The sequence below is a fragment of the Epinephelus moara genome, chromosome 22, assembly GCF_006386435.1.
Source record: "Epinephelus moara isolate mb chromosome 22, YSFRI_EMoa_1.0, whole genome shotgun sequence".
Lineage (NCBI taxonomy): Eukaryota > Metazoa > Chordata > Actinopteri > Perciformes > Serranidae > Epinephelus > Epinephelus moara.
The window spans coordinates 4,968,974-4,991,865 of NC_065527.1; the positions used below are offsets into that span (position 1 = coordinate 4,968,974).

Here is a 22,892-nt window from a genome sequence, read left to right on the forward strand (position 1 = left end):
TTGTTGTCAGCCAATCTCCATTACCCTCCTTTGCCCATGTCTTCCTTCTCCAGCTGTGTCTCGTTCTTGTGATTAGTTTTCTGTGTATATATACCTGTGTGTTTCCCTTTGTCAGTTTGTCTGTTTTCCTGCTGTGTTGATGCTGTGTTCCTCCTGGGTTCATCCCTGTGTTTGTTTTGCTTTCGTTCGGACTTTTCATTGCCTCCCTGCACTGGATGTGTTCGATCAGCTGCATTACAGCTCGCTTTTTGTTAAAGACTCAAGCTGTCTGTTGGACTGCATGGTCCTCCTCTCAAGTGCTATGTGACACCTGATAAAAAGGCAAAAAAAACAACTGACTCTTAAATCTGTGTCTCCAAAGTGAGGACATCTGCCTTTACATGGAAGGAAACATCTGCATAAAAGAGAGCTTTTGATACTGTGGCTGAAAGAGCAGTCTCTCTGAAATCAGGTACAAATATCAAACCAGGTAAATTATCCCTGTAATGATACTCAATTATTTTAACAGAGGCCTGATTTTATCACTTTAAAAAACATCTGCAGCTGTTTACTCCACAGGATCTTTTGCTTGGCCATCTGCATCATGTTTCAGTAATAAAGAAATCAACCCCTCTCTTGGGAAATTAGATTGATGACCAACTTCAAAAGAGAAAAAAGATAAATGCAGACTAATAAATCCTCCTTAATTTCAGGAAAGATGTTTTTTTACAGACTTTCACAGTTATTTCATCTAATCCAGGAGACTTGTCATTTTGAAAAGAACATATGGCACCGTGCTGTGAGGCAAGGTGTGGGTTGTTGCTGCGTAGGTGCTGCCGCCTATTTTGCTCTATCAAGTTTTGAAACTACTCTTTTATAACGTGTCATCTATGATTGTTTAGTTGGTAATCGATCCCAATCAGACTCTTAACTGTGTATCAGTTGTCTGGTTGAGGATCTTATTCAAGCTGTAGATCCTGTACATAGTCAGTACGTTTACATGGACAGTTTAATTTTAATTTAAATGGTCATTCCGATTAAAAATTAAATCCGATTAAAGGGGGGTGGTTTATTCCGTTTGTCATTCCGAATGAAAGAATTTTGTGTGCATGTATACACTCATTCCCCTTTAAGTTCATTCCGGTCTTACCTGCGCATGCTCGTTTCCTTGCCCTTCTGGCGCGATGACGTATATAACGCGCATAGCAACGGGCTGAGATAGAGCAGTGGGACTCGTTGTACTCACCGGTTTCCATATGCCACAGCACGGTCTTCTATCTCCCTTCGTCGACCTTCTACCTCCCTTTTCCTCCTCAACAGACGAAGCATTTGCAGAACAAGGTTGTTGTCGTACTGCTGCTTCAAGAATAAGACCGAAAAAGGCACTAAGAACAGCAGCGTCAAGCATCTTGTTATCCGAGAGCGAGGACTACAGTGTTTTCTTCTGGTAAACGTAAACAAGCATCTTGTTATCCGAGAGCGAGGACTACAGTGTTTTCTTCTGGTAAACGTAAACGTAACATCCACCCCGCAAACCCCCAAACCTTGCACGGACCCGAATACAGGCGATTAAACTGATCTCCATGTAAACTCTCATTCGGAATGAATATTTCCCATGTAAAGTACCTGGAAAGACTTTAATTCCGAATGATTTCATTCAGATTTATTTCATTCCGAATGAGAAGCCATCATGAAACCGTAGCCAGTGACGGCCAAACGAAGCCTTGGGAACCATTTTGTTTATTTTCTGAGCCCTCTCGATTGTGTTCTTGATTTCCACAAAAGTGGCAATTCAGTTTGCTTTCAGCCTTTTGTTAAACAGAGTGCTGTCTAGACAGCTCCGAAAATAAAGAAAAAGTTTCCTGAGGCTTCACTTGGCCATCACTACCACCAACTCCGGCAACACAGATGGATCCCACTTTATTTGGAAGCAGGCCTGCAACGACTCACCCTGCAGTTACATTTTTTCATCAGTGTCACCGTTCACCTCTCCCCCACACTGCTCTGCTGCTCTCCATCTTTATCATACAGTCTATGGTTGCAAGCATGTAGCTCCATTTTTTTCCTTCTAATCTTTGAGTTAAAAGACTCTATGTGATGAGTTGTCTAGAGGCAGCTAACTGTGCTAACTCCATAAACAGCACTAAACTATGGCAACAGTGCTGCAAAAGCTAAGTGTGTAACCGGCAAACCAAAGGGTGGGCGCTGCAGCGGTAACCACAAGAAAATTCATTTTGGGACTTATGGATTTTTAGATAGATTTTTATTGTCTCCAAAGGGGAGATGGCAACATAAAACATAAATACATTTGTACAGAAAACACTGTGCCTGAGATTTAGCACTGCTACAGTTTGGCAGAAGTGGCAAACAAAGTGAAAAAAACCCCATACAATCACAGTAATAACCAGCCCAGCACTTCATCCTTGTATTTTCAACCTTCATTCATGCTAACTGCATGGATAAATAAATTAACTTTGTGATTTAACTCTCCCCACGTCCACCAAACAGTCTCCAAATTATTCAACATTCAAGTCAACATTGTCACAGGAATCTACAGAACACCACCCCTTGGATGCGCACACACTGAAACCATGCTTGGAATGATCTGATGGCTCCACCTCAACGTCTTGTCATTCCTTGCATGTGTCCATCAGACATTATAAAGTAGGCAGCAACAGCAAAATGCCTTTTAAAAACCACCAGGCATCAGGTGCCAACTATCCTGCAGGTGCATGGTACTTTCTGTAGATGTCCTGTCACGTCTGAGGAAAGCATGTATTCAGAGCATAATTTCCCTAACTTGATGAAGCCAGCGATGTCACGTTCCCTCTCTAAAAAAAGTATTTCAGTGTCCCATGAAGAAGCGCTGTGCACACACCTTGCTACACCAACAAAACCGGTCCCATTAGTGCATTATCAGAGGTCTGGCAGCCAATGGGCTTCATTGTTTACACAGTCAGGGCATGTCGCCATCAGTGTCAGGAAACCTTGATTTTAATTTCACCGTATTCTTCATGAAAACTTGACATTGCAACAAACCAAACACGCAGGTGTATCTGATGGCAGTAACTCAATAGCTGTGTATGCAGTATGTTGTTGGACGTGATACCAGAGTCATCATACTGACACACCCAAATGGAACACAGCCATTATCAGTGTTATCAGTCACACCTGCTGTGTATGACAAGTCTTTTTGTTTACTTATTTTTTCATATTTTCTTCAAACATAAAAACATCACAAAGTCAAAAGAGCTGACTGACTCAGGTCCTTCTGTGTGGAGTTTGCATGTTCTCCCCGTGTCAGCGTCCTTCCACAATTCAGAAACATGCAGCTTAGGTTAACTGTTGACTCTGAGTTACCCACAGGTGTGAAAGCAGGTGTGAATGGTGGTGTGTCTGCCCTGTGATGGCGTACCCTGCCTCTCGCCCGGTGTCAGCAGCTTCCCGACCCTGTAAAAGAACGGCAGCCACAAGCCAATGAGTCAAAGAACTGAGGCAACCAGTGTGAGCAGAGCCAGGGAGCCATACTTGTTAGAGACGTTTTTTTATTGCTTTGTGTTTTTAACAGATAATAAATATATGGCCCTGATATTGCACCTGTTTGTAGACATGATGGGTGGTTTGCTACGGTAGGCTACTTTCCATATGTTAGACAGTTGAGTATATGATTGACAAAAAAATATTACACCTGTTTGTAGACATGATGGATTGCTCCAGGGATGACAATCTTTTGTCTAGGCTGGCACGGAAGTTAGTGTTGCCCTGGTTCCCTTGTCAAAAAGTCTCTGGGATCTTTTTTCAGTCAGATTTTGGATTATTACAGAAAATAAACTGTGTGATGAATAAATGTTTTTGATACTTGGATGGTTTGTTCACAAATGAACACCACTTTCATGATTTTGAAGCCTAATGCAATCAGCAGAAGTAAAAAGTTAAAGTTACAATGTGTAATTTACGTGGTTGTTTATTTGCAAATATCAACTATTGCTTCCATAAATATATATTTACTAAAGTGTAATGCAATTCACATACAAATGGAAGCTTTCTCATAGGCTTAGAATGATTTCTCCATATATATACACAGGCAGGGCGCGGTCTGCTGGAGGCTGCCCTCTTGCGTCGCCATATTTGAATACAGTGGCCGAAAGGGATATACGCGCTTCGCCTTTCGCGTTTACCTAGAACTTGCCGTCACTGGGGACGGTTAAGGTGAAGATCAATTCAGGGCGCTTCTGCGTGAACCTGCTTTGTACTTTTATGATTCTGTCGCACTTTAAATGGAGGACCACACACATGTTTTGCCCCGTAAGAGGGAAACCACGCCACCAAATAAAAGATGAAGATCAGATAAGCGAGGACGGGACAAAACGCGAGTGAATATCTGCGCTGCTTATTCCAGGTGGAAAGAACTCCTGAAGGAGAAGGATTTCACAAGGGATACGGAGGTTGCCTGCTTTCTGCTAGACAGGTAATTCAATCTGATATTTTAAAATCATTTTGGCTTCATGTTTGCAACTACTTTTCCCTCTCGGCTAAGTTCGAGTAACGGTTACGTTTACGTGCTAACGTTATCCTAGCCTTGGCTAACGTTATCCCAGAGCTACAGCTACATGAAATGGTGGAATGCACTACCTCATGAGCTGAGAGCGGCCTCTTCCATTGGACATTTTTAAAAAGCAGTTAAAAACACATCTGTTTAGGCATGCATTCCATTACTTGTCCATTGTATCATCTCTGTATTTCGCTGCACTTTACTTTTTATTTGTTTTTGTGTATTTTGCATTGTTTCTGTTATTGTATTTTTTGTATTTTATCTTGTGAAGCACTTTGTGAGTCCTCTCTGTGAGAAGTGCTATATAAATAAAATTTACTTACTTACTTACTTACAGCTAAATGGTTAGCCTAGCCTACAGCCTTATCTGTNAAACAGTTAGAGATAAAACACTCCTAACATATATCTCACAGATAACCTGTATCTCACTGGTAAGCTATAACATATCGTAACATGGTTTAGATTCCTAAATAAATATTCACCTCGTCGCTAGATACTTCTGAAAAACTCGAAAAACTCTGCTGTCTGCGCAAGGCTTTTTAGCAACTTGTTAGCAACTGCCTTTTTAAAGACACAATAAAGCTTCAAAATTCACGAGTTGGGTACTTACTGATGTATTTTATGTTATACAACAAAATGTGAAACACTCTTAAGCTTGTGTTAACCACAGACCTTTTTCAGGCATCTACTGTAATTAAAAGTCCATTGACTCTAAGACGAGGGAACCAGGAGTGCTAAATGCTAACTCGTTTCCGGGTTTTAGGACTCATTCCTGGTGCACACTGTGGATGGTTTGCTACAGTAGGCTACTTTTCATATGTTAAACGGTTTAAATTATGTACTGATGGACAAAATAACAGATTGTACACCAGGACTTAAGTCTACAAAACCAAACCTGAAGTTCACAACAACTTAAACATGAACACATTTAAATGCTCAATAAATATGACTAATAAAAGGCAAAATCAACTGCAAATGATTTTTTCCAATGCTCTCTTAAAGGGACAGTTCACCCCCAAATCAAAAATATGTCTTTTTCCTCTTCACTGTGGTGCTATTTATCAGTCTGGATTGTTTCGGTGTGAGTTACAGAGTGTTGGAGATATCAGTGACAGATGCCTACAGGAGGAAGTGTGCTTCTCCTGCTAGCTCACCTAGCACCACAGAACAAGCTCACATCACATCCAGGCCCCCAGGAAAGAAGTCCAGCCTTGCAGTAAATTATTTCCCCAGTGGCCACTAGCAATATTGCAGCGAAAACATCTCCTGCAGCCCAAAGAAGCATTTTCCCCATAGGCAACCATTGTAAAAGAGACATCTGTAAAGTTGTTGACAGAACCTGAACAGCAAACAAGGTCAGTTATGATTTTTGAACCATGGTGGTTTTGTATTCCCCAAACTTTGCTCAACTGAGAAAAGCAATTTAAAACTCTGTGACATGATCACAATGTAAAGTTTATGAGCAGTTTCCTGGAAAGAGACTTTGCTGTTGAGTTAAGAGGAAAAATATGTGTTTTTGTTTTGTAGATGAACCGTCCTTTTAAAGTTAGAGCAGGGGCCTACTCAGCTCTGCTCATGTTCATGCAGTTGAGAGAGAAACAAAACTTACATTTAAAATCCTTTAAAGAAAACAATTTTCTTCTTCTGGTACAGTTGCTGAATAATATTATATTCATGCATTCCTGCGTGAGGTCCAGTTTTCCAGTTTTTGTTTCTGAGGATTTCAAAGTAATGGTTCCAGTTTCCATTTCTATCTGCTCCAAACCCAAAGACGCTGACCTGGGAAAACAAAAAATTAAACCATGAACCCTGCTGGATTTAACTTGAATTATTGTTGCCACTAAACTTTTTTAAATGTAGACCTTCTTATTTAAATTAACGCTTCATTTTGCTGTCTTTAAACCTTAAATGAATACTTTGGCATTTTGGAAAGTTCATCCTTATTCTCTTAAGAAGACGATCCACACCACTCTGGTGTTGGTATGATAAATGAATCTAGAGGCAGATAGCTTAGCTTAGCATAAAGACAGGCAGCAGGAATATTAGTAGTGTGGCAAAATTCATATTTACAGTCTTATATTAGTACAAACACAGGACATAATTTGTGAGTTGGTGTCATGTAAGCACTGAGAGGCTAATTCTGTTACTCCAGAACCAGGCTAGCTGTTTCCCCCAGTCTTCACTCTAATTTACGCTAACTGGATCCTCGAATGTTGAACTTTTGCTCATTTCTTGTATTGTATTTCTATGTTTCATTTTTTCATTGCTGGCACATCATTGTTTCTAGGTGCACTGTTGCCACTAGCTGTCAGTGCGTGGACTGGAGTCAGTGAAACGGCATGAAATTGTCGTTATGATGTGTAATTATAAACTCACCTCATCACAAATCTGCAGGCTGAGAACCAGAGTGAGAAATCCAGTGGATGGATGGCTGCCCCTCTTTCCCAGCCACATTTCATAAACATATCTCATGAAAGCTGGATTGAGGATCATCACCTGATGTGAATCAGATTTGGCCTTTAAACTGACATTCATAAACCATTCCTTTCTGCAGTCAATGCACAATACAACACAGTGTATTAATGGATGATGTATTAAATATGTCAGTGCCATGCAAAATCATTTAGAATACTCACCAGATCCTTGTTAGCTATCCTCTTCACAGAACTGTCGTCCCTGTTGGAGATAAAATGAATTGATTACCAAGTATTTTGCAGTATTCATACAGGCCATTGCAACACCTATAATCAATAACTGGGTAGGTAATAATAAATATGATGAACAATGTGAAGCCAGTATAAGCTTCCGTCCTACATGTTTTCACACCTCATGTGTCAGTAAAGCTTGTGTTTTTTGTTATCTAGTTCCTAGATGCATGACTGTATTGTATCAGACCTAGTAGCATAAGGACTCAGGGGCCCCTATGAGTGTTTCTGTCCTCTCAGTTTATGTATGGCATCCAGTCATGGACTGGCTTGGCTTGGTTTGGTCTGGTTTGACCCTTGAGCCCAGCGCGGCAGGGATTTGTGTCTCCATCGTAACAGGGCTACTCACTTAAAGGTGTGTCTTTAACTGATGACAGCTTGTCTCAAATGATGAAGTGTGAAAGCAGCCGGCTGATCCACAGCTTAAGTCCCCCATTATTTTTAGCTTGAAGTGTCTCTCCATCACACAGGATGGCAGGTAAAAGAAGTTTTTGTATTGAAGGTGGGCTGTTTGTAGAGGTGAGGTAGGAGCCTGTGGCTGTTTCTGCTTTTACTCTTCCTCCCTGCTGTATGAGTAGATTTGTTTTCATTAAAGAAAAGCCGCTGACAAAGTTCCACTAATTAGGTGCTGAACACATTTCCTACTGATTCTTCACAATAAAAGTCCCTTAACACTTAACTCATACGGCTGAAAGTGAACATGAAACAGTAAAATAAAGCCTATATTTCATCCATCCATCCATTTTCATGCTCTTTCATGCCGAGCAAAGCACCCCAGACATCCCTCTCCCCGGCAACGCCTTCCAGCTCCTCCTGGAGGACCCCGAGGTGTTCCCAGGCCAGATGAGATATGTAATCCCTCCAGTGNCATCCAGTCATGGACTGGCTTGGCTTGGTTTGGTCTGGTTTGACCCTTGAGCCCAGCGCGGCAGGGATTTGTGTCTCCATCGTAACAGGGCTACTCACTTAAAGGTGTGTCTTTAACTGACGGGCTTCCTACCCGTGGGACGTGCCCGGGACACCTCCAGCAGGAGGCGCCCAGGAAGTATCCTAGTCAGATGCCCGAACCACCTCAACTGACCCCTTTCAATGCGAAGGAGCAGCGGCTCTACTCCGAGCTCCTCACCCTATCTCAAAGGCTGAGGCCAGGCACCCCACAGAGGAAACTCATTTCCACCGCTTGTATCCGTGATCTCATTCTTTCAGTCACTACACAGAGTTCATGACCATAGGTGAGGGTTGGCGAGGCTTCACCATGACGGACCGGATGCAGATATCTAAAGTAAAAACAGGACGCAGGACAGAAACTGAACTCCAAACCACAGAGATTCAATTAAAGCTGCAGACGTACAGAGAGCTGAACACACAGAGACTTTTAAAAACGCCTTTCTCTCTGGTCTCCTGCAGACAGAGGTGAGTTCAGTGTCACAACACACATGGTTGTTTCAGGGAGAGAAAGGGGGGGGGTCGTCGGTAGTTGGCTGTTGTCACCAAGACATCACCCCTACCCATTTGGAGGCAGGCAGGCACCCTTTTGGCCCTACCTCAGAGATCAGCCATCTCTGGCACAGCACGCAATGCTCAGCTCAGCGTGTTAAAACTGACAAAGGAAATGCAATATGCACGGCATGTTTTGACTCAGCGCGACCAAGAGTGACAATGGAGAAGGCCCAACGATGGCTCAGAACTCTTGGCAATATGAGCCCTTCAACTCTGTGGGGAGAAACGGCCCTGCTGGAGGTGCCTCATTGTATCATGATCTGCCTATGCCTGTAGAAACTATGGCACCATGGGTTTCGAGTGTCTGTCTGGTTTATCACAAATTACTAACACGTACTCTCAAATTACTGTCAAGGTGATGTGACAATAGGGGGAGATCCCACAGTGTTAGCAGCAAGCATATCATTACATCATATCGGTTACCGATATGATGGAGCTGCTTTGATTTACACACATGTTAGAATGTAAACAATATGGATTAACACTGCTCTAATCAATATGTTCATATTAACATCCAACATATTCACCATATTAACTTTATAAGGTGATAACGTGTGAATCTCATTAATACAATAGCGCAAATGGGTAATTCAAAGGCGTAAGTACTAGAAAGCCAGGAGATTGTTGTCCCTCCCTCACACCAACCACCTCCTCCTCTTGGCTAGCTCTCTGTTAGTCAGTCTGAGAGCAGTGTAACAGCTGAGCTATACAACTAAATTGCGATAAAATTAAAATTTCAATTGCTCAGAGAAGAAACTTTTGCTCATTGTAACGACCATCTTTCTGTACACTACAGCAAAGAACTCCAGACACCCCTCTCCCTGCAACGTTTTCCAGCTTCTCCTGGGGATCCCTTAGGGTTTCCCAGGCCAGACGAGATATAAAATCCCTCCAGTCTCCTACCAGTGGGACGTGGTCAGAACACCCGGGAGGCACCCAGGAGGCATGCCTGAACCACCTTAACTGACCCCTTTCAAAACAAAGGAGCAGCGGCTCTAATCCGAGCTCCCTCCGGATGTCCAAACTCCTTATTCTGTCTCTAAGGCTGAGCCCAGCCACCCCATGGAGGAAACTCATTTTCACCACTTGCATCTGCGACCTCATTCTTTCATTCATTACCCAGAGCTCATGACCATAGGTGAGGTTTGGAACATAGATGGACCAGTAAATTGAAAACACCGGCATCACTGCACATGCTGCGCCAAACCGCTGATTCATCTCACGTTCCATTCTACCCTCACTCGTGAAAAAGATCCAGAGATACTTCAACTCCTTCGCTTGAGGCAGCAACTCTCCCCCAACCCAGAGGGGGCAATCCACTGGTTTCCAGCAGAGATCCATGGCCTTAGACTTGGAGGTGCTGACTCTCATCCCCAGTGCATGCTGGAGGGCTATGATGTAGCCAACAGAACCACATCATCTGCAAAGATACCAATTCTGAGGTCACCAAACCCCTTCCTCCCCCGGCTGTACCTTGAGATCCTGACCATGAACATCACAAACAGAATCGGAGACAAGGGACAACCCTGGTGGAGGCTAAAACCAACCGCAAACATGTTTGACTTTGTGCCAAGTATGTGGATACAGCTCTCACTTTGGTTATACAAGGACTGAATGGCTTGTGGCAACAACCCCGGTACCCTGTATTGTTGTAGTACCCCCCACAAGACTCCCTGTGACGTATTTTGTCCTGTGCTGTGAGCACCGATCCAGCTTTATTTTTGGCTGAAGCGCAAGATCTATAAATCTATTCAATTATTTTACCTACTACCTACGTAGGTTTTTCATTCAGTCACAGATTTGTCTACAGGTAGCAACTCTTTGTCACACACCCACCCTGAATCGAATTTCTTGAGGAGCCACAGTAGATCGCTCATCTTGAATGAAAACATCACAAGATGAGTGGTGTCGTCCAAATTAACAGCACTCTCTGGATACATTACATGATGAGTTGTTTTGGTCCCAACATCTGTTTCGTAGCCTTTAGTAGTGCCATGGTTCATTCTGAAAGATACAAGGGAATACATGTATTTAATATCATGTAGTTAAAGAACAATGATGTGGTGATTGGTGTTCACAGTCTTTGGGAATCCTGAATGATGTTCACCCTCTACTGATTATGAATTTGTTAAGTCCAGTTCAGACCAAAGATTCGCTACGAGGCAGAACCGTTTTAGAACGTTACAGATAAAAGTTGCAGTGGTGTGAACAGGCCGGTCTGAGCTCGGCTCAAATTAGTCACTTCTACAAATGGAACTGTAGCCAGTTGTAGCTTCACTGTCACTATCCTCATTCATATTTCTAAGAAGCTACAAATTATACTCAGCCACAAAATAAGTCTGAAAAGGTGCAAAACAGAACAGAAGTACAGAGAGTTGTTGCACAGAGGTGATACACCATCTCAACCAGTTGCATTTATGTGAACCAGCAGATTTTAGAATTTGTCTTTGTGTCAACATCAGTGTTCAAATGTCAGTAATGACTTACCTTATTACGATATCGTGCATATCTATGCGAGGTCCATACTGTGATCCTATCAAATTACCAGAGTTCCCCACCACAGCACAAGTCCTGCAGCGGACAGGGCCGGGTTTTACAACATCTGGAACGGATGGGAAGATTTTAAACAGGTTGTCCACTGTTGTTTTGTAGAAATTGATGTTATGTCCATCCGACCTTAAGCGCTGACAGACATAACAGAAAAAGAACGTTATTCCAGCATCAGTTTACAATTTAATCACATATCAAAGCTGTGGTGTTTAAAACTATAATCCTCAAGATTCTCCTGAAATCAAACATTGTTTTTCACACTATTCATACATTACATTTCTTTCTAGTGTATTTACATTCTTTAAAGAGGCAACAGATAGCATTGTTTCCTAAATATATCATGATGAAAATAATGTGGGTTGCACAGGGTAGTGGCCACAGTAAAATCAGACTATCAGCGTTTACATAGGTTACCTTAGTGGCTTTGCAATCTTTGCAATAAGCTTCTGCCACCGGTGCCAAAATTTCGCGTAAAAAATCTGCTTTACAGCAGGAAATGCGTCATGTATTGCGAAACTGGTCGGTCAGCCAATCAGGGACTGGAGCTGGTCCTTATGAGGAGTTGGGCATGAGATAGTTGAGTCACCAGCACAATGGCAGACGGACAAAGTTTGGAGACAAGTGAAAAAAGAAAAGCCGAAAAGGAGAAAGAAAAGGAGCTCCTCTGTGTGAGGAGGCAAAGAAGAGCAAAAAGGAGAGTGATAAAAGAAGAGGAAAAACAAGAGTAAACCTCAGTCAGGCGTTCAAGAGATGGAGGGAGCTCCGTGACCAAAGAGGCTTCAAAACCCATGTCCAGCTAGCTTTCTTTCTAATGGATCAGTAAGTAACACGGCTAAATGTTAGCTAGACCAGAGAGGACTGTACTGTACTGGCTGCTAGTTCATTCCTAGCTGGCCAGCATCGCAAATCGCCGCAACCAGGGAGCGGGTAGCGAGTGTTGGTCGGCTGACATCCTGTTGCCATTCTACGGCAGCCCTCGGACAGTGATACCCCCCTCCCTTCCTTCTGTTCTCTTCTCACGGAGGCAGCTATCCACGGACATCGCCCAGCTAAGTTACGCCCAGCTAAGTGAACACTGGACTTTGTTTCCCATTCAATTTGAGCTCCAACCTCAGTCTCTTTACTCATTTATTCAGTAGAGTGTCCACACACCACCTCATTCTACATATACACAGAGGTATACTGGTGGCTTTACAGCCTACATTTTATTTAATTTAGAGAGTCTAATAGAGTCATATTATTGATTATCTCTGATCCCCACGGTCGATTTGGTGGTTGCGACAGTGCGACGCAACACCACTGACGCTAAGTGGTGCCAAGCTAAAAAAAAAAAGAATCCTATCTGTTGCCTCCTTAATTAACTGTAGTAACTGTGGTTTAATTAATTGTGGTACTGCTGCAGCTTTATATTTATACATGTCCCTTGATAGATTTTGCTTGCAAATAATAAATCAATAATCAAGTATAGGTGCTTTAAGTGTTATACCCCTTTTCCACAAAAATGACATGTACTGTTCTTCAAACACAGGTAAACCAGCTAAAACAGGCTGTAGACTCTTTCTCACTGGCAGTAGACCAGCGCTGTGTACACGGCTCTGCAGCAGACGAGTATGTCTTTCTGTGTTGTTGTTTTTTTTTTCGTGTGTCATGTTCAACGCTAAGGACAAGCCGGAGAACAGGTAAACAGTAGAGAGGAGCAATAAAGGAGCTCAATAAAAACCTCATGGTGGTTACTATTTTTTACTTTTTTCTCTTATACTTATTCAGTCTCTCTTTCAAACTTGGCAGCAACTTATTTCGGCCAATGTTTGAGCGCTGCTTTGGCGGAAACAGACGGTATTTTGTGGTGGCGTATCATTGCATCTCGCTGGTAAAGGAGCTAAAATTAGTGGGTGTTTCCATCAGTGCCGATCAGAGACGGAGCTGATAAATAACTCTGACTACTGCAGAGTCATTTGACCCAGAGGTGAATGCTGATTAAAACTCTTAAAGCCAGATGTTAGTGGATGTTTGCAGGTTAAAAATTGGCAGACACAGCTGATTATTTTGCTGCAGAGTGTCTGAAATAATTAACAGTGAACCAAAAGCAAAACATTTGCTCTGTGTCTTAAAAAATAAGTTGACATTTACCTGCAGCCATTTTAAATCCACCACTGAGGGTGTATAGTTTCGTGACAGAAAGGTTGGAGGGGCTGCCTTGAGAAGATCCCTTAACCATGGATCAGTTTCTGGTAAACATTTGCGACAGGCACAAAGAGTTGAGTTGTGACGGCTGAGGGAAAATCCAGATAAATTCCATGAAAATCTAGAGAACAGCCCAACGGCTGCGATGCACAGTATGGATATGACTGCTCTGGTTTTTCCACTTGAAAGCATCTCAGCAGTGTGACGCTCTTTAAGGAAGTTCAGTCTGTGGATACAAAATGTGATGAGGCACACAGGTGAGTCACGTCATACATGTGTGTGAATGTGCCAGAGGAAGAGACTGGCTGCTGTTTATCTCCTCTGTTATCTATGATAGAGACACATCTGACATTTACAGGAGGAAATTACATTGTCTCATTTTAGGTCTTCATATTAACCCAAATAGCATAAGACAACAAAGGGAAATTAAACCAACAGGCAGCTCAATGTATTGTAGTTTCTGATCTATAACCAACAACTTGTTTTCATAGAGCATCAGGTTACAGCTGTGGGTGTTCAAGAGCACTGTGATATCTACACAGTGAATAACAGCCAGCTTGAGAGACTTGTGTTTGACTCTGATGAAGTGATATGACTCCTGTAGAGCAGTTCAACAATAAATATGAAAATAAAACAATAAAATCAATTAAAAAAAATTCTATAAATGACTAAAAGCAGCAAATTAACTGCTGTGTTTGATGCTGTTACTGTTCTGTGACACATTCATGTCCCACGTGTTGTTTATATGTACACAGTTTGAACACAGAAGACTGTAGTAGGAGTCAAAAAGAAGAGAAAGGAAATGTAATGCAAAACCTTACATCACATTAAAAATGAAAAGACTATCTTTCCCTGCTGCTCCTCTTCGAGCAAAAGTCACACACGGCAAAACTGGTTCAACAGGTTAGATTCAGAGCAGTGTGAGACCAGAGGGAGAATATTTAATAGTGGGTGCTGTGAGCATTATAGTCATGATATTTAGCTTTAAAAATACATTATTAAATAAAGCTTAAGTTACCTTCTACCAGTTTCTTCTATTAAAAAGTATAATCCCACACTTTAGTCGCCTCTTTGCCATAAAACTACACCACATTAACAAAGTATTCTTGTTCTTCCAGACAACAGCGCAGAAATAATTAAATAATTCAGAATCAGATCAGAGCTTCATCACAGCATTTGAGTCTTCAACATAATAAAACAACAGGCTACATTTCTTAAAATTAAAAATTAATAAATTACTATCAGCTGAAATGAGTTAAATAGATTTTATTTTTCTCTTACCTGACAATAGATTTAAAAAAAAAGGTGGGGCAAGAAAAGAAACACCTTACAGAACCCGTGAGATGTACACAATGAATGAGCTGATTAATGGCAGGCTGAAGAGTCAAAGAGGAAGTGTTGAATGTTTGGCATCAGTGCCAACGGGGTGTGTCAGAAAGACTTGTTTCACAGTGATACAGGCAACATTTGTTTTTTATTTGTAAAATGGTCCATTGTCACCCATACTGCCCACACGTCTTATCTGTGTGTTTTTAATTTTATTAATTTATTAATGTTTTTTTTTTTTTTAAATCTAAAGCACCTTAAAATCCTCTTTTTATATGAAATGTGTTCTGCAAATAAACCTGCCTATGGCTATTATTTAATGCCCACTCATTTATTTATCGAATTATATACTTATTATATACTAATTGTATGTTATTTTGGTCTGTGCTCGTCTCACCTGTTTAAAGTGGGAGTGTCTCTGCACAGTCCAGAACGTTCAAATTGGAATATGATGACTGCTGTGGGAGTGCTGCTTCTGTTGAGAGGCCGCATTTTATCTGATCAAACCACATCGACATGGTTTTTGTGTGTTCAGCTCTGAAGAAACAAGGCTGCTGACAGATACACACAACGGCTTAAGAAAACTTTCCTACATGCCTCCACAGACAAAGGCAAATACATTGATTGATTTATTGATTGATTGGGAACCATGTTCAACAACAGCAACAGTAAATCTTCTTCCTTCGTGTATAAACTCACACAACTTGTTCTGTGTCATTTATCCAGTCGTATGCTCAGTACTTCCTGAACACATGCATGTCTTTAGGAAGCAGTGAACACCAAAAACCCACTAACACCCCCTACCATCTTGTATGCTTCTGTATGTAATGGGAAAGGTTACAATCAGCATTCACACCCAGGTCAAATGCCTCTGTAGTAGTTGCATGTATTTATCAGCTCTGGCCCTGATCAGCAGTGATGGAAATACAATGCCTGGGTGAACGAGCTAATATTAGCTCCTTTACGGGTGAGAAGATGTAACGTTTTCACTGGCTTCCATGCTGCTTGCTTAACCTGTTTTTCAGCCTGTCCGTGGCATTGGCATGACACAGCAGTAAAAACAAAACAAAAAAACAGAAAGGCATGCTAATCTGCTGCAGAGATTGTCCATCTTTGAGTCCATTGTGTATTTCAGCAGGGTTTAATCTAATATATGCATCCTGTAAATTCACCTAAAACGCCTATCAAAGTCATACCCAAAGTAAACTGAACGCCAGTCTTGTTCCATTTTAGTTCATGTACATGGACGGTCTCATCTGAAAGGAAACACCCTAAAGTTTTATTCCGAACAGTCACAATCACTGTAAGTACCCCTGTCATTTATTTATATAAGTTTCAACACACTGAAATAGAAGTTCTTCTTTCTTGTCTTAATATTTTCTTGAAAAAAATATGCTGCAAATGACTAGAACAGGGAGGTATTAGCTGGAAAACACAACCGAGCCATATCATGGAGCCTCACATGGTCCAAATGCAAAGTAGATAACAATAGAACTGAAGATCTAAAAGTCTGACATGTTTTTCTAATGTTTTGCCCCTGCGCCTTTCAAAATAAGAGGGTAAAACAATGTACTGAATGTGTGATTATGAGTGAAAAACTAATCAACATAGACAGAAGTGTATATTTAGGAGCGTGCTGTATGTAACAACACTTCTGGAAAACTGAAATAGTTCCTCAAGACAACACAGGAACCATTTGTTTATCATTTATGTGCTTTTATAACAGTGAATAATGACAACAAAGGGTTAAAAACAGCTGTTAAACTTTGGATTATCATTGACTACAAGACCCATAATCCTCGGGTAAGGTGGGCCAATCGCTGGCTCTTTAAATACCTCTAAACTACAAGAAATGTGTTCTTTCAGCTCAGACCCTGGTTGGCTATCGAGGCCATAGCAACAGCATTGGAAGGTCCAATTGGCTCAAGTGAGGTGTCAGTGGAAAGGCCAGGCGCTCACCTCCATTTTGAGATGCCGCACGACTATTAATATATTTAGAATTTGTTACAGCTACGTCAGACATCAAGACAGAGAGTGTCAAAGATCGATCATGGGGTGGTAGGTAGTGATGGCCAAACGAAAAAGAAGCAGCACTCTTATTAGATGAGCCTCACAGGTATCTGAAAATACATTATTGGCCTCAGCTTAAATTCTGAGCCCTCTGGATAATGCCCTCTGATCAACAAAAGTCTGAAAACACACTTAAGTGCCATTCTTTGAGCCTTTTATCTAAACAAAGAGCACCATCTAGTGGGCTTAGAATGTATAGTCGTGGTAAGACTGTTGTGGTAGGGGAATGAGACGGGAGAACAGAGGGTGTAGAAAACAAGGAAGAGCAATGTTAAATAGAAAGAAAAATTAACCAAGAACAGCAATCAGTGAATAAACTCTCTGTTCATGAACATTTCACCCTCGACGAAGCTGATCTTTAATGGACTCAGATAAATTGCTTTAAAAAATATAATTTCCTCTCGTGGTTAAATGAACTCCATCATGTAAAAATAGCGCAGGAGTCTCAAACATTATGTCCAAACCTGCCACTGGAACAATTAACATATGTATTCATGACAGTGTTCACAAACCTGCAGGCCTTGCCAGTCTTCCCCACACTGGATCCAGCCCTCCAGCTGCATCTCTGGGTGGCATCAGGGGAGATGATCTTTTTGTTTGGATACTGCAGGTGGACTCTGGGTGGACCGCTCTGTACTCTACCTTTAGATAATCATATTTATTTTGTGAACGATATATTGGATGTCAAGGGAGACTTATGAGGACATATGTACAAAGCATTGCTGTGTGCAGCTACTGTCTGTAATCCCTTTATTGTGGAGAACTACGATCAAAAACTCTGCAGATAGTTTTGGTTTTTGTTGCATCAGAAAATATAAATGGGTGGTGAATTGTAAAATCAAATCTGTTATGTATTTTTTTATGTTGTCTGAAAATATAACCTCTCAATATCACCTCTCATTCATATCATATTTCAATATGATACATATTGGATATATACATTGGATAGAGAATGAGTGTTACATGCTTTTGGCAGCAGGGGGCAGATTGGTTATCTGAACAAGTGATCCTTTTATCTTCAGCTTCTCTCACTGTTTGAGGTTTGGAAGATGATCAATATATATTATTGAGCACTGATGTGTTTATTTGATATTCCAGACAAAGCTGATTTCTCAAACATTATTATTTTCAAGAAACTATAATAAATAATAAATAAATGTGAGATCCTGACGATATTAAAACTTGGGATTCAAAGTTATTTTTATTCAGTGACCTCATAACTTATCTGGATTTGCTGTAATTTCCTGCTGTAGGATGAAATGTTTGTTTTGTTGTTATATCACAGTTACAGATCATGTGGTGGGGGGTCACGAGGCCTTCTTGGTTTTAACAGCTGTTACAAACCTTTATTTATTGATTGATTAAAATATACAGTAGGCCTGTTTCTTAGCATTTCATTTATATCTGTGAAGAAAACTAATACAATTGTTATTTTTAAAGTTTAGATTATTCCTGGATTAGAGAGGTATGCATTTATAATAATAATAATAATAAACTTTATTTATATAGCACCTTTCAAGAGCATAAAAGTGCTTTACAGAGGCAATAGAGCAAAAAATATACATATAGACATAAAACACAGTAAAGGGAGAAAATAGACAGAAACATTTAATTTAAAAAAAAAAAAAATCAAACAAAGGCAAGTCTAAACAAATGGGTCATAAGCTGCTTTTTGAAGGTGTCCACAGTGTCCACAGATCTTAAATTCAGTGGGAGAGAGTTCCAAAGTTTAGGTGCCACAACCTCAAAAGTCTCCTTTGGTTTTCAGCCTAGAACGAGGAACTACCAGCAGGCCCTGATCTGAGGACCTCAGAGACCTGCTGGTGACATAAGGCTGCAGTAGATCACTAATGCAGGCCGGTGCCTGACCATGCAGAGCTCTATATGTGACCACAAGAACTTTAAATTGGATCCTAAATTTGATGGGGAGCCAGTGGAGAGCAATTAAAATTGGAGTCACATGAGACCTTTTGGGGGACCTGGTCAACAGTCTGGCAGAGGCGTTTTGGACTACTTGTAGGCGATCCAGAGACGATTTGCTGAGGCAGGTAAAAAGAAAGTTGCAATAATCCAGACGTGACGAAACAAACGCATGGATCAACATTTCCATCTCTGCTTGAGACACAATGGGCCTGAGTTTGGCAATGTTTCTCAGCTGGAAAAAGCAAGAGCGGATCAATAACTTCACATGTTGATCCAGAGTCAGAGCCTGGTCCACAGTGACACCAAGAATTTAGAATTTAGAGCGACCAAAGAGCTGATAGAACATTGGGAAAGCAAAAGGAAAGAAGCCTTTTAATTATGTTTGATTAAAATGATTTAAAACATATTTATAATAGAGAAGCACATAGAAAGTTCATTAAAATATCAGGAAAACTCATCTCTGATGCAATGTTCACAGGAAATAATCTGCTCAAATGCAATATAACCTCATTTTACACAAACTTCCTACAGTTAGGTATTTGGGTTAATTACACAGTGTGTCGGGGTGTCTGTGTCTTAGTGGATAGAGCAGGCGCCCCATGTACAAGGCTGTTGCCACAGCATCACTCCCTCTCCCCCCCCCCCCCTTCACACTCACCTGTCCTGTCAAATTAAGGCTAAAATGCCCAGAAAAATATCTTTAAAAAATACAGTGTATCAGTTGCTCTGTTCTGTTTACTCAGAGAGAAAAAATGGGTTGTGAATCACTGTAGCACTTGACATGTATGTATAGATATATGTGTGTTTGTAAAGTATATGTATATATGTCTTTAAACATGACAGTAGGATATATAAACCTCTGATGTACGACTTTGATGTGATAATACAGGTTGAGTTTAAGGATGACAGTTATTTGAAGGCTCATACAGGTTGAGTTTAAGGATGACAGTTATTTGAAGGCTCAGTGTTTGCTCTGCGTGCAACACGTCTCTCTGCAATAACACCATGTTGAGACATGTCTGTGCCAAACATGATGAAAGTCAAACATGATGAAAGTCAAACACACCAAGCTGACAGCAACCAGCCCGTCAACACGGATATCCTGGTGATGAAGATGACCCGCCATTTCTGTGGTAGAGGGTAGAAACTTTGTCAACATCCTGGATTCTACAGGCTGTCAGAGCTCTGGTGAAGGCTCAGATAACAACTTGAAAAAGTGGCTGCTTGCTGGATTCCAGTTCAAGCACTCCAGGGCCAGCGTAACTGACTGTGAGCCACCAGCAGTGGTCGGGGACAGAGCCAGATGTTGGAAACATTCGGGGCTCAGCCCAAACCTGGAGGCGCATCTGAGGACATGCTCATAGACTGTATGAAATATTAGATGTAGCTACTTTGATGTCACTGTAAAGCTGGGCATTTTAACACGGGGTCAGCAAGGATTGACTCGCTTTTGGAGCCATTAGAGGAACGGCAGTTTTTGGCACCTCTGCAATGGCTTCATTTTTCACTCTGGAGGTTGATGCTTGGGCATGCTCCCCTTGGGAAATCTTACCAATGTAGTACTTGACATGCATGCATGTATGTGTGTTTGTAAAGAATGTGTGTATATGTATATATGTCTTAAGACATGATATAATGATATTACAATAAATTCTTATGTGTCAGTTTATGCCTGTACATGATATACAGTTTGAGTTGTACGACTGAATTACTGTGAGGATCAGTGTTTGCTCTGCATAGAAGAGATATCCTTATGTGATAACACCTCGCCCATGTTGACATCTCTGTGCCAAAAACGACAGTCAAACACACCAGGCTGGCAGCAATCAGCCCATCAACACGGATATCCTGATGATAAGAATGACCCGTCATGGTTGTGATAAGGATAAAGGCTTTATCCTCTCTCCTCTGTGGAAAACTTTTCCCATTAACAGCAGCTGTATGTGCACTATTTGTCAAGCTGGAGATAACAGACTTTCTAAAAATCTGAACATCATTTGCCGCATTTACATTTGTCTGGTGGAACATTATTCGGGGCGGCACAGTGGTGCAGTGGGGTGGAACATTATTCGGGGCGGCACAGTGGTGCAGTGGTTAGCATTGTTGCCTCACAGCAAGAGGGCTCCTGGTTTGAACCCAGGGTGGAGGAGCCTTTTTGTGTGGAGTCTGCATGTTCTCCCTGTGTCAGCGTGGGTTTCCTCCAGGTGCTCCAGCTTCCTCCCACAGTCCAAAGACATGCAGGTTAATTGGTGACTCTAAATTGTCCGTAGGTGTGAATGTGAGTGTGAATGGTTGTCTGTCTCTATGTGTCAGCCCTGGTTACGGAAAATGAATGAGTGAGCCTTCATCACATTTTGTTGCTTTCCATCTGTCTTCATCATTCTGAACCTATAACACAACAAATGTTGAATTTGGCTTGAACAGCTTTACTAATTTAGAAACCTGTTTTTCAGCCCATTCTAACTGAGTAAAGCTGTCAGGAACATTTAGTCACATAAGGCCAAATGACAAAAAGCATCACTTCACAAACTTAATGAAGCCAGTGATGTCACATGTTAACTCTCTAAATAAAGCATGTCAGTGTCCCATGAAGAAGCGTTGTGCACATGCCTTGCTACACTGGGAAAACCAGTCCCATTAATGCATTATCACTTGAGGTCTGTTTACACAGTCAGGGCCTGTCGCCATCAGTGTCATGAAACCTTGATTTTAACTCAATAGCTGTATATCCAGTATGTCGCTGGACGTGATACCAGAGTCATCATACTGACACACCCAAATGGAACACAGCCATTATCAGTATTATCAGTCACACCTGCTGTGTATGACAAGTCTTTTTGTTTATTTAATTTTTCATATTTTCTTCAAACATAAAAACACCACAAAGTCAAAAGAGTTGACTGACTCGGGTCCTTCTGTGTGGAGTTTGCATGTTCTCCCCGTGTCAGCGTCCTTCCACAATTCAGAAACATGCAGCTTAGGTCAACTGTTTACTCTTGAGTAGGGGTGTCCCCGACTAAGAATTTTCATAGTCGAATCTGATTTGACAGATTTTTCCTTTAGCCGACTAATTGTCAAATCATGTTGTTTTCCCCCTCATTGATTAATGAGCTCATTTGTGTCAGAGAAAAGAGCTAAAACACCCAAATAAACAAATTTAATTCTTCAGTTGGCATAATAAGATAATAATAATAAAAGTAAAAGGGTTATCATTTTATCTTTATCTTTATTCCTTTCACTTCATCAAGGTATGATGCTCTAGATGAGCGCAGACGCGCTGCAGCCTCATCCATGTCTTTAACAGGAGTCGTTTCTGACTCGTCAGAACTTGCCATTTCATTCACAAATAAACATCCAAAAACATCATCAAAAGGTTTAGAAACAGTTTTCCTTCTTTCTGACTTCAAGTTACTTCATTAATCAACTCAGGTTCATACAAGTTCATCCACACGGACCGTGCGTCACCACTCTCAATTGTCGGAAAAAAAGTAGCCAAATAAAAAATCAGAGTCTATCAAGACAACAATCAGCGGTGAAATTCATTTCAAGACACTTCAGGTAAACGAATAATCCTTCAAAAAAGTTTGATTTGAGAGCACGTACCTCCTAAGTGTTTGTTTATGCGCTCCACCACCGTAAATCATCACCACACAATTCCCAAGCACCGCTGCTGCTCACCGCTCCCTCAGGGGATGGGTCAAATGCAGAGAACAAATTTCACACACTCAGGTGTGCGACAATCAGTGGGACTTTAGCTTTAACTTCAAATCACCGTAGGCCTTGATGCTGCTCTGATGGTCCTGCAGCGCACTCACTCACCTCAGCTTATTTGGATCAAGCAACTGGGTGATTTATTCATGCGTAGTAATGATTATGCCTACTGATTAAAGGCACGCGTCATTTTCCATTTTTTATTAACAGAAATTAGGCTGATGTTTGTATCAAAATAGGCTATATATCATGAATTACAAAAACAAAAAAAAACAAAACAAATACATTCTATGTCAAATCAAGATGTTCAGCAGCAGTGAGCACCCCCATATAGTCAGAATGGTACGGTCTTGTTTCATAACCACATTTTGCGACGATTCGACGGTGAGACT

The 22,892-nt window shown here is 41.2% G+C and overlaps 1 protein-coding gene across 1 annotated transcript; it reads right to left on the bottom strand.

The window, feature by feature from the left end:
- Positions 1–2,255: 2,255 nt before the first annotated feature.
- Positions 2,256–14,856, bottom strand: LOC126384366 (CMP-N-acetylneuraminate-beta-galactosamide-alpha-2,3-sialyltransferase 1-like). The gene is made up of 8 exons (XM_050035387.1): positions 14,752–14,856; positions 13,417–13,696; positions 11,224–11,338; positions 10,573–10,740; positions 7,168–7,207; positions 6,908–7,027; positions 6,141–6,310; positions 2,256–3,429 (listed from the first exon to the last, which is right to left on the bottom strand). The coding sequence occupies exons 2-7, from the start codon at positions 13,502–13,504 to the stop codon at positions 6,143–6,145; spliced, it is 699 nt and encodes a 232-aa protein (XP_049891344.1). The 5' UTR covers positions 13,505–13,696; positions 14,752–14,856; the 3' UTR covers positions 2,256–3,429; positions 6,141–6,142.
- Between the last annotated feature and the right edge of the window lie 8,036 nt (positions 14,857–22,892).

Excerpts from the sequence above, each read along its gene's own strand:
- LOC126384366 (XM_050035387.1), bottom strand. The coding sequence starts at position 13,504 with ATGGTTAAGGGATCTTCTCAAGGCAGCCCCTCCAACCTTTCTGTCACG. Across the intron at positions 10,741-11,223 it reads ATGCACGATATCGTAATAAG|AATGAACCATGGCACTACTA; the intron begins GTAAGTCATTAC and ends TGTATCTTTCAG. Across the intron at positions 6,311-6,907 it reads GCCTGCAGATTTGTGATGAG|GTCAGCGTCTTTGGGTTTGG; the intron begins GTGAGTTTATAA and ends TTGTTTTCCCAG.